Genomic DNA, 12,587 nt, shown 5'->3' with positions numbered 1-12,587 from the left:
TAGTCAGAGTCTGAAACCACGTCGACGTTGTCCATATTGAAATCCACACAAAATTACTACCACTGTGTACTCAAGTTCCAAATGAACTAAACGGAGGTCATGGAGAGACTGACCACGATTGCGAAATCCAAATGAAGCGTTAAAATAAATTTTGTGAGCGACAATTTGAAGCTATACGTGTCTTTATTTAACTTTTTTCATTCTCAAACCTTGAGGTTTCTTGCACCGATGAAATTTCGTTTCTGAACTTTCTGAAATCTCGTTAACTTTTTCGTTTTAAAGCGTCTTTCTACAATCCACATTATCCATTCTAATTTGTGACAGCCTAAAGATACAAAATTTATAGTTGAACATATTGTACAGAATTTAATATCTGTATCATCAATTGTTTACATTTAACAAACAATGGAGCTGATGTGTATGAGCTTATTCGAAGCGTGAAAATATTCAATTCATTAGATCGTTAAAGAAACTGTTTGTGTTCCAATGCAATACTCGGCAGGCTGATTTTATTTGAAGTTTAAGTATAATATCTGTGAAATATATTTTTGAGTTGCACGCAATTTGGTTTTGCATCAAATACAATATCTAATATATAGAGCAGTAGGGCCCTGAAGGGCCATCATAGGAAACCAACACTTAAAATAAAAAATAAGGGCCGAATATTCTGGTAATCTGGAATGATAACAGAGCAAAGCTCAGATAACATGGAACAACGGGTAACAGAACACGAAAATGGAAGGGAACTTATAAAAACTTTAAGACACGGAGATAAAACGCGAATTATGGTAAATGGAAAATAATAAAATTGGAGGAGAAAATGGTCTCAAAGCGGAAATATTCAAAATAAGTGGACGAGAGCTACATAAAAGGATTTGAAGAGTGATAAGGAAGGTGCGAGAGCTACAGATGCATAACACCACTGGATGTGACCTACAAAGTGTTGACCAGAATAATGAGGAACAAACAGGAACCAGTTTATTACCAAAACGTCGGTAAATATTAAGGAAGCTTCATAAGGGGCGAAGCACGACGGAACATATTTATAAACAATATAGATCAAAAATCAAGACCAAAATCTAGAACTGCACCTACTGTTCATAGATTATAAGCAAGATTGGACACAGTGTGCCCTTTGTCTTCTATATAATGATTAATAGCATATTTAATAGAACGAATATCATGCAGTTTGGTTGAATTATATCAGGTCTTAACATCTTTATAACGGCAATTATTGCCTCACGCGCTTTCTAGATCCCCTTGCAGTAGCTTTGTCTTGGATGCTGCGTGTTGGACATTAGACAAGTCATTACCAGCTATAACTATACCAAACTTCAATCAGAAACTGGTATACTTGAGGTATATTATCACTCCAGCTGCTCTCTATTGAATCTAGGAAATCTCGTCGTTTTTTTAGGTGTTTGAACCCCAATTCTAAGCTTAGCAAATTTGACTTCGTTCTCAGCAATTCTAAAATACAATAATTTATAAATTATTTAAAAAGGTGACTCTACACTTGATGATTCAGAATGTATGAGCTGACCTGCGCTTTAGCTCGTCGAGATATTTGTTCCCAATTTTGATACAGATTAATTTGTTGCAGGAAGCCGAAAGTGCCATAGCAGCTATGAACGGGCAATGGCTCGGCAGCCGAAGTATCCGAACAAATTGGGCTACTAGGAAACCTCCGGCTCCAAAAAGTGAAGGTAAGTAAATTTTATTTATGACATAATCACTTTCGGGCCACGAAAAAACTTCTAGAAATATGAGCTTTTAAGTAGATACAATTTAACGTAGGAATCCACTCTTTAAGTATTGTTTAAAACCTAACCTAACCTTGCTCAATCCAGAACTAGTATAATCAGTAGTAATATACCGGGTGTCCTGTATAAGAACAGATACAGAGGCGTATGAAGGAGCCCAAAATTGGAAATGTTTCTCTATGAGGAACCACGCGATTAGAAAACCTCTTCCGACATTATTCCACGCTTCTTCTGCAGTTTACACTTTTTTGCTAAACGAGAATTTCACACTTATATAAATAAAATTTTAACAATTCATGTATAAATTCGTATACAACTTTTTAAATAACTTTCTTGAAAACATGTTTGCTGTTATTCCATTTTTCTTTGAAAATAAGTTTTATGAAAATTTACAATATTAAAGAAAGTTTTATAATTAAATTTTCTATGGTATAAACAAATTTTTTTTTCTGTTGAATCCTTTTACTTACTATTACTTAATGCCTTTAACAGTGTACCAATTCTGATATTTTTAAGTTGAACGGTTACAAAAATATTATTTTTTTTTAAATTTTGGGTCCTATAACTCATTGATGCAACTTGGTATGGAGGTAAATTGCTTAACAATCGTAATTTGAGTTCCCCTATACACCTCAGCTCTGTGGCGGTTCTTATGAGGGACACACTGTATATCAAACAATATCATCGTCATTCAATATATTAGAGTAACTGATTCTAGAGATAGTATAGGATTAATACTAATTTGTTGATTGACTTATTAATATTTATACAACCCGATAACCATAGGAGGGATTTATTCGATATTATCTAATCGATTGTTGTCGCCCTATATTCATACACAAAGTTATTTATCAAACGCTGCCATTGAATCTTTTCTTGTTTGAAATGCCGTATATTATTTATTATTATATAGATCGGGAATTGCATGAAGTTCTATATGCAAAATATAAGGACCGTATTTTATCGATAGTTTCAAAAAGAAGGTTGCAGAATAAAATTGTAGATTTTGCCCTATAGTTTGTAAGTCATAATATACATATTTTTTATACATTTTCAGTATAAATTGCTTTAGAATAGTGAAAACCCCAATGTGCCAAACACCCTCTATAAAACAAACACAAAAATTTTTTCATATTTTGAAGCTTTTGTTTGTTTTTCTGGACAGTTATTATCTTTCTATTACATTCATATGATAGTTTCGAATTTTGTCCAAATGTAAATAGTCACCTCAATCCTTTGAAGATTAATTTGCAATTTAAAACATCTTTTGGACGTAGACTCCTTTTTTTTCCTTTTTCTTTTACAGTATCGGTTCAAGGAAATATGGAGGTAAAATAAAAATACGAAGTTTTGAATTATGGCAGCACTGATGTGAATATGTCAAATCTGACATTCCCATCGAAAGTTTGACATTATTAATGGTGAACGTACTCAGAAAGTGTTGTCATATCAGTGATATTCGAGTTGTTTATAGATACTTAAGACATTCATCAAAAAATGACATTCGACGTAGATTAAACCAACAAATTCATGCTGGTGATTATGTTTAGTAAATATGAAAATATTAAATATTTCCGAGAGAACGTATTGCTCAAAAATAACCTCAAACATTTCAAAATGCTTCATATTTAGTCGAGAAAAAATTGAATGATTAGAATCTCTGCGTATAATTACTTATTTATTTGGGCTAATACAGAACTGTATTGGAACTTACACCTGTTCATCACTCATTTTTTATACAACCAGATAGCGTCAATATTCCACTTAATTAAATATGTGTCAAAGCAATAAAGACTGGAGGGTAATGAATCTGCCTCCTGTTTCCGATGCTGCAACCGAGAAATCCTTTGATCTACTGTACACCACAAACCTTTAAATTGCGTGATGCAAAATTAAAAATGCACAACCATTCGCTTGACACATTTTCTTACAATTGTAATCAAATTTCCTGTGAAAAATTTTTAACGTTCCCACCCATAACCATATTACGTTATTGGGTGTGTTGAAGAAAGATTTGTTGTATAGAAATCAAAATTTTCATGAAACTTGGAACAAATTTGAAATTTCAAGCTAGAATTTTCTTGTATCTATCACTTGATTTGAGCTATATCTTGTAGTAGAATCAAATTTTTATAAAAATATGCAATAACTGTACTTGTTTGTTAAAGTGTAATTTAATAAGTTTAAACCTCCAATATTAGTTTAAACTACAGATAACTATTTTTTTTTATATTTTATAGATATTGTTCACTTGACTTCGGTTTAACCGGCTCACTGAAGGTAGTTTAAATTTTAGTTAAACATAAAACTGAGAATTCCTACGTACTTTTTTGAAATTCTAAAGGATTTTGGTTTTGTTAAAATGATTGAAGATATGCACTTCACTTTATAACTGTTATTGTACCAAATTGTCAAAAACAATTTTTAGACTTCAAAAGATTTCCGATGTAATACAACCCCCTTTACGTAATTACGACTACGTAAATTGAAACGTGAATTATTATAGATCCAAAAGCTAATGTTATTTCATAAGGTAAAAATCGACTTGAGGTCGTCTGTCAAATTGATTCGATTTCAAAAATCCCCTTCGCTTTTTCGATCCTGAGAATTGTTCTCAATCAAAGACGATTTGAAGCTGTCAGAAGTTGCTTATGTTTTGCATGCCTCGAAGGTTCCAATACGAACATGTGCATATTCTATTGAATACAAAACTTTTTGATTTCCTAGCGATTTCGAATATGTCATAGCGCCGTGACGTTGTTTCGAACTTATATTATATTATGAAAAGAGATTTCCCTCTTTTGTGTTATTTCGTTTCCTTCTATAGAAAATGTTGTCAAATGTTTTCATTTCCAGCGTACTGTTCAGTTCTTATACTCACATATAAATGGGTTCATTATTAATTCTCTCTTCTCTTGTTAATTCCTGTTTAATATAAGAACAACATATTGGCGTTGAATGCAGCAAATTATATGGTAAAATACCTGTCAAATTCATCTTATTTATAGAATCGTTACCAGAATGTACACATTCATGTACCCCTCATCAAATTTGATTACTGGTAGACAGAAAATTAACAGTCGCGTTTGTTGCACTAATTTCTATATATAAATGAACATCATTGCATAGGATTATGTCGATCAATTGAATATTGGATCGCCATTGGTCGTTGTAAAATTAACCTAAAACCAAATATAATATTTATACACTGCTTCGTAGTTACATACATGATCATACCAGTTCCAATAGGAAAGTATTGTATGGTGGTTTCATATCCATATATATAAGGATACAAAATTAGCACAAACTATGGGGGGCTCCAAAGTAAACTGAAAGATAGTATGTACGATTCCATATTCAATTAATTCTTGTTTTAGAAGCCATATTGTGACAAACAACAGAATAGTACATTTCAAAATTTGTAAACCAGCTTTCAGCAAGCTCTTTGAGAGCTTGGTAAAATCATTCATTATTACATCGCAGATTCAGCATGTTCTTTATATTGTAATCTTTTTCCATGCAATAATTTCGCCATGTATCTGAAGAAATAGTAATCTGACTGTGCAAGGTCCAGACTAAATGTTGGATGAGGTAGGAGTTCAATTCTCCCAAGTTTGATCTAATTCCGCGTAATTTTCTCGGTATGTGATTTAGCAATGTTTTTTCGTAAGAGAACCAAAATATTTCTACATTAAAGCATCACAGATTCTCATCAGCTATCTACTATATAACTCGGCATTGATCGCTCGACCATCTGGAATGATTTAACATTCTTAATTCCACCAGACACAAAATAAGACTATCCGCTCTAATCAACCTCTTTTTGCGACAGGTTTTGGTGAATGCCCTTTTTCACGTTCCAGCAGAGTAAAGAGCTGTTTACACACCTCTACTAGACGTTTCGCTTCAATATCGATAAATTTCTGTGACTATTCGACTATTCGAGAAAAATTCAATGGATTCTAACGAGGTGACTTTGGGAACCACGAGAATCCCCAGTACGACAGTTACAAAATGTGGACAAGCAACATCAACATTATTATTATATGTTTCAAAATAAGTTAAGTTCCTAGAAAATGAAGATTTGTCTCACATGACAACTATGGAGGAAGGAAAAACATTCTGATACATAATTTCCAGGAATATCTTGACAAAAAACCTTCGTTCTATATTAAAAGCTTATGGATTCACTCCAATAGAAATGTGGTTATTAACATTCACAATGTCACCTTAGGAATTGGCTTCATTTATAAACAGAACATCGACAGAACAATTTAGTTTTTTTTCAATTTTATCAAAAATCTCATCCATAACTTGGTTGAAGTCTTCATGTACTCTATTTTGGATATTGGTCTTTAATTTGAAGAAACTGGTATTTTGATCGTAGAGTCCATACAATTCTAGGTTTCCATTGACTTTATTTTTTTTTTCTAAGCAAAGGAGTAACTTGGTGAACATAACCCGCCCTACTCCAAAATCACATTGATTCTTTGTCGATTCTTGAGTTTCATATGATTTTTTACTTTCAAATTACTTTGGAAGCAACCTGTATTTGTAGTAAATTATCCATGATTTTTACTTAAATGTGTTAATTCAGTGGAAGTTGAATTAAATTGTATGAAGTTTTATTTTTGACTCATCGGATATTTCGGAATGTGTGAAGTGCTTGTCCACAAAAAGACAACATAATTTTTTACCACTGGAAAAAAAGCTTTTTTATCCCATCGATGAAATATTGAACGCATTTTTTTCTAGAATAATTTGAATAATTGATGGGAGTTTTAACTGCAATTTTTTTTAACAAATACTGATCCAAATGAATACAAAATTATGAAATGGTGTGCAAATTAAATAATCGACAACAATAAACCTGCAATACAGATTAGCTGACAACAAATATCCATTTTGTTATTTATATATGCAACATTATATTAAAAAATATGACATACCAACGAAGTATTTTTTAATTTATACCAATTTCAAAGTGGCCAGTGAAAAAAATATAACGGATGAAATGTTATAAGTAATTGAAGAAAGTATGGATTAGATTTGGATTAAGAATAAATACAAAGAAAATTAAAATGAAAATACTATAAAAAAAGTCATATGGAAAAATTACAATAGGTATTAGAAAAGTACAAATACCTGGAAGAAGAAGAGAAAGAGAATTGAAGAGAAAAAGTGACAAATCAAAAAATATATGAGGAAGATGTAGAATAAAGTGGTTGGATGGAAAGACCAGAAGACTATGCTCAAGGAAAAATGGTGGAATGCTCTGATATGAATGATTAGTGAAGATAGATAGGTACTTACGCAGGTCAGGAGTTACAAGATGAAAGGAGAAAATTAGAGATCGGATATACAATTTTGAACGGAGTTTGAGGATTGATTCACCACGTCAAATAATTTTAACCCAAAATCAATAACAAAACAAAATTTAATGAAATACAAAAAAATGTGGGTAAAAATATATCTATGGTTTTAAAAACAGCATTAGATTTCACACTAAAAAAGCCTGGAAAATCAACTAAAGGAAAACAGATTCGAAACTTATACAGAATGTTTCATTAATACTAAGCTGGAATTTCTAGGACTTTTGTTTGTGATATTTATACTGAACACACTATTAACACTACACCAACACTCACAATTACACTTTCTGACGGGCGTTTCGTTTTCAGATTCCGAAAACTACATGAGGACGATAACTTGAAAATCAAAACGCGCGCTCAGTTTTATTAATAATTATCTATATAGTCTAACTGTTAAAACAATACAATTTAACCTAAAACAGACTCATAATATTTTTGTTTACCGAGATACAGCGTGTTTTATTATAGATGATTTAATACCTTCTAAAACTTACTTTCTCGACAGTGGCGTAGATTCTAGAGGAAAATATATATACATCCCTGTTGATAGAGAAAAACTATATTCTATAACTTAATTGTTAAACAATGAATTTTGGAAACTGTAGAAATGATGAATTGAACACTGTGTATCTTTGTCAGCATGATATTTCTATCAAGTGGTTAACTTTTCAATAAATACTGGAAAAATTGTGGTATAAAGTTGGTGAAGACACAAAGGATGCTTCGCTGTTTTTTTAGTTTTATTAATTTGTATCTATGACTTTATTTGTTTTTAATATATATACCAAGATTAAATATTCATAAAATTCTCCAATTACTTTCATCCCTCGTACTTTTAAATCCGTTACATACAACCACCGTAGCTTGAGGCTACTACAGCACAAACATTATATGGTTGTGATTAGTAGTTTTTGCCGAGTGAAATATGAGGGTAAAAAAGAATTTGATGTTATTTGCTTGTGAACATCTTTCAAATATCAAACTGCTGGACATGATAAAACGTGTTGTTTAAAAAAAATGCACGGCTCAGGTCGCGTAAAACCTCAAATTAAAAAAAAAGTAATCCAGGAACGAATAATTGTGGAACAATCGTTTTGTCAAAGAAAGGACGAAAGACCTTTGAACAGAGCTCATTGTTTTCACTTTAGTTTTCTATCAATGACGGTAGGCGAAAATTGTATAGTAAAGCACAACATAAAGAATACGAACAATCGGAAAACTCGTCCTGAGTCTCCAATAGTCGTAGAGTATCAATTAGTTAACACATTTTCAACATTAAAGTGAAATGTATTTTTACGAAACAGAAAGATCAAGTTGACCTATTTTATTTTCCATCAAATTTTCATCACATTACAACTAATCTCGATTGACTATGATTATGTGAAATTACGAGCAAAAATCAATCAATTGTTTACGTGAGTGGTCTAAAAATGTATATAAATAAAGAAATTATCATAAATCGGATAATGAAATATTGATAAACAAATTGTTACGTTTTGGTATGAATCAAGTTTAAAAAAATAATCACTGGATGCCAAATCTGAGCTATATTGGGATGACTTCCTACCGGCGTAGTTCTTCGCAGTATGGAATCTGGCATTGTTATGCAGGATGATGGAACTATTCATATCCGGTCATCCTCGGACCTTCTTCGAGTAACCTCGTCACAGTGGCACAATATCCATCATAATAACACAAACTGAAAACTAGAATTTGACTAAATGTGAAACTTAACGTACTTCTTCAATTCCTGCCGTGGTGATTTCTGTAGTTAAATTTTTATTTGTCTGAATGGGAAAAGCAATACCATCTCGTTATATAACTTGTTCACCACAGAACTTACATACTTTCATTGTAAATGTCATATGGGAACCCAGTCTGTGTTCATAAAAATTGAATTCATGTTTTGCACCAGATACTCTAGATCAACTTTATAAGCGTCTTGCCGTTTCAATAGTCTTGAATCGTCTGTCACCACTGTAGTGAAAATAATTTTTCCATAATGTTGTATCGAATTGCAAACTTTCTTCCCATTAGATTTGTTCCAGCAAACTGTATGTAACTATTTGATCATTCGCGATATGAAAATAGGGTTCCAACAGTATCAAGTTCAAGTATTCAATAAAAAGTTTCACGTTCCAGTCACAAATTAAACTTGTTCACTGCTAGCTCAGGAACATATATTTTAGATCGTCTATCGTGTTTTATCAGGTTATAAAATATTTTTAACATGGAGATAGAGTATTTAATCGGTAGTGGAGATGAAAGTGAATGGTCCAGTGATAAAACACGAAAGATGATTTTCTTCGTTTCTCTACCTGTATTAAATCTGGTGTTCCAGCAAAAATTGCTGGGTACTAGATCGTAACATATTACGAGGATGGTCCCAGAAGTACCTGGCATGACCTAGTGATGGCGGTAGTTGCTTGTAAATAAAGTACACAATTTATACAGCATAATTTTCAAGTTTGAAAAAGCTACACTGTTAAGTATTTGTTTGGCAGCTATCAATAGTGGACGTTTTAGGTGAATTGGTAAACATGGAAAAAATTTGGCATCGTTATGTGATACAAAACTTTTATGTGAAAGGCAATAGCCCAACCAATATTGAGATGAATTATATTCTATTCTGGGGAGGACAGCTCCTTCGTTTTCAACAGTAAAATATTGGTTAGCAGAGTTTAAACATGGCCGTAGAACCTGCGGAAACCAGCATCGCTGTGGTCGACCAAATGTGGTTACAGCCCCAGAAATGTTCAATAAAATCGACAAAAAGGTACTGGACGATAATCTACTGAATGTGAGCGAGCTGGCAGGCATAGTAGGCATTTCAAAAAGTGCGGTACATCGCATATCAACTGAAAATTTCGTCATGGGAAAGCTGTGCGCAAGATGGGTGCCACGTTTGCTCACAATGGAACAAAATAGCGCCGTTCACATGTTTTCATCGAGTATGTGGCAAGATTCAATAGACTTGCTAGGACGTTTCATAACCATGAATGAAAAGTGGGTCCACCACTTCACACCCGAAACAAAATAATAATCAAAACAATGGACTGAAAAAGAAGAACCGACTCGGAAGATTGCAAAGACCGTTCCATGCAGGCAAGGTCATTGCTTCGGTTTGTAGGATGTACGTGGAATATTTTCTATTGAATATCTTGAAAAAAGAAAGTATGAATCGTTACCTCACGCACCTTATTCACAAAAATTTAGCCCCTTCGGACTATTTTCTGTTCCTCGACTTGGAGAACGCTGGGAAAAGTGTATGGAGCTACGCTGAAAAATAAATATATTTTTAGCCAAAATTTTAGTGCTTTCTTTGATAGGCCAGGTACTATCCTCATATAGTCAAGTCATGTGTAGTGCATCAAAGCTTGAAATATGATCCGAACATACTGCTGGAAAAAAACTATTATCTCTCGTATAATACAAACTAGTGCAATGGATTCTCCATTATTTATTTAATAGAAAAAGAAATGTAACTTCAAAGTAGAATATATAAATTTTAGTTAGAGAAGAAAATAAATAAATTGTTGTCTTATCTAGAACATATTACCTTCCAGTTTGTTAACTTTTATCTTAAAAGTTCTATAACGTTTTTATTCAGAATATTTTTATCAATAATATAAACGAATTGTAATTCTTTGCTCTGTTTATGCTAATGAATATTGGAGATACTGATTTGAACACGTCCCGTTTGAACTCAAATTTCATAAATTGTAATGGGAAAGAATTGATTGTTTTCGGCTCATAAATAAAGTAAAAGCAAACAAATTATAAGATTTATTTTTATATATATATATATATATATATATATATATATATATATATATATATATATATATATGTATATATATATAATTTATAGACCTCAGAAGCACTACTATAACTTACAATAATGGTTATGTTTTAATCTATTTATTTTAGAGTCCGTAGCGAAAAATAATAACGATGGAAATAAATTTTCTAGCGACATGTCCTGCTGGGGATAATCTCTGGCATTTCCAAGATTTTATAATTCATGTTTCACTCAAAAAATCAGTCTTGGCCCCAAACTGTATTTAAGACACGAACTATAACTTTGCGAAGCGGACTAAATACGAGGTTTTTATTAAAGCGTTTTTTTTTGTTGTTTCAGTAAACTCCAAACCTCTGACATTCGATGAAGTTTACAACCAAAGCAGTCCAACAAACTGTACAGTGTATTGTGGAGGTATAACAAACGGTCTGACTGAGGAACTCATGCAGAAAACATTCGCCCCTTTTGGGACTATTCAAGAAATTAGGGTATTCAAGGAAAAAGGATATGCGTTTGTGAGGTAAACTTTAGTCCTGCTATTGAAATATTCCAACCGGTTTTCCGACGGTGTTTGCTTACATTTTTAATTTTCATTGTGAAAAGATCGTTGCTTTCTCCAATAAGAAGAGATTGAATAAATAAAAATATTATCATCGTTCCATCGCTATGTAATTCCACCGTTTTGCTGTTTTCATCGGTGTCGAATCTGCTTTTGAAAATAATTCGAACAAATAAAGAAACTTTTAAGTAATTAACGATGTGCCAGATTTATCCGTCTCTGTAAAAGACATAATTAGAAAAAACTGCTGTCCGGGTAAATTTTGTGACTCATTAAACGTTTTATAGTCCAATAAAAATGCTTTTTTTCCTCTATAAACTTACGACATTCTCGATATTAGCTAGAATTCGATTTCATACGTTTAATTCAGTATCGTTGTAAATTATTTAAGAGTGAATTTTATAGTGTACTTTGAAAATATAATAAATTTTATTGTACCTTCGAGAGTGATATTGTCATCGGAAAAGAACAAAACCAAAAAGTGTTATCAAGAAGTAACGATACAGGGTAGCGCCATATCGTAACTCTTAATATTTTAAACCGATATCATACACATACTAAATGTCGCAATCAATTATTCCCGAGAAACCTGACTTAACACGAAACCTTGCAACACTTTCAGTTTTACTTCAAGCCTCATGCCCACAGCTTGGATTGTATTTTGTGACTTACATTACAAGCAAGGTATTGTTGTTCAGTGTATAGAAGAACTAGATGAAAAACCTTCGATAATCTTTCGCAAATTATAAATCCTGTATGAATAACGCGCCTAACTATTCGTGCATTCTCTCATGAATTACATAGACCGCCGCAAAATATTATATCAATATATAAAATATCAACGTCAGTTTGATTATTGAATACTGAAACTAAAATTTTTCACAAGAATACGATTCAAAACCACCGAAAATCTTTTATTAATTATATCCCACGTAATGATTAAATAAGTATTCGAAAACTCGGAAAATATATTAGTTAGTCCACTTTGGTGTTGTGTTGTGTGCTATACATAAATTTCTTAAATTTCTCATTTCCTAGACCTTTTGATATATTGATGCATCTAAATGTTCTTGCTTTTAGGTTTCCTCTGT

At 32.2% G+C, this 12,587-nt stretch overlaps 1 protein-coding gene across 1 annotated transcript in view; it reads left to right on the top strand.

The window, feature by feature from the left end:
• LOC130451698 (cytotoxic granule associated RNA binding protein TIA1-like) overlaps window positions 1–12,587 on the top strand; it is a 168,262-nt gene that overhangs the window by 130,348 nt on the left and 25,327 nt on the right. Inside the window, exons 4-5 of the mRNA XM_056790885.1 lie at window positions 1,604–1,706; window positions 11,277–11,457. Coding sequence (XP_056646863.1) covers window positions 1,604–1,706; window positions 11,277–11,457 — 284 coding nt within the window. The remainder of the gene's footprint in view (window positions 1–1,603; window positions 1,707–11,276; window positions 11,458–12,587) is intronic.

This window comes from Diorhabda sublineata, chromosome X, assembly GCF_026230105.1.
Source record: "Diorhabda sublineata isolate icDioSubl1.1 chromosome X, icDioSubl1.1, whole genome shotgun sequence".
NCBI classification, from domain to species: Eukaryota; Metazoa; Arthropoda; class Insecta; order Coleoptera; family Chrysomelidae; genus Diorhabda; species Diorhabda sublineata.
Note: the sequence above shows the minus strand (reverse complement) of the source record. Positions and strands in the feature narration are given on the sequence as shown.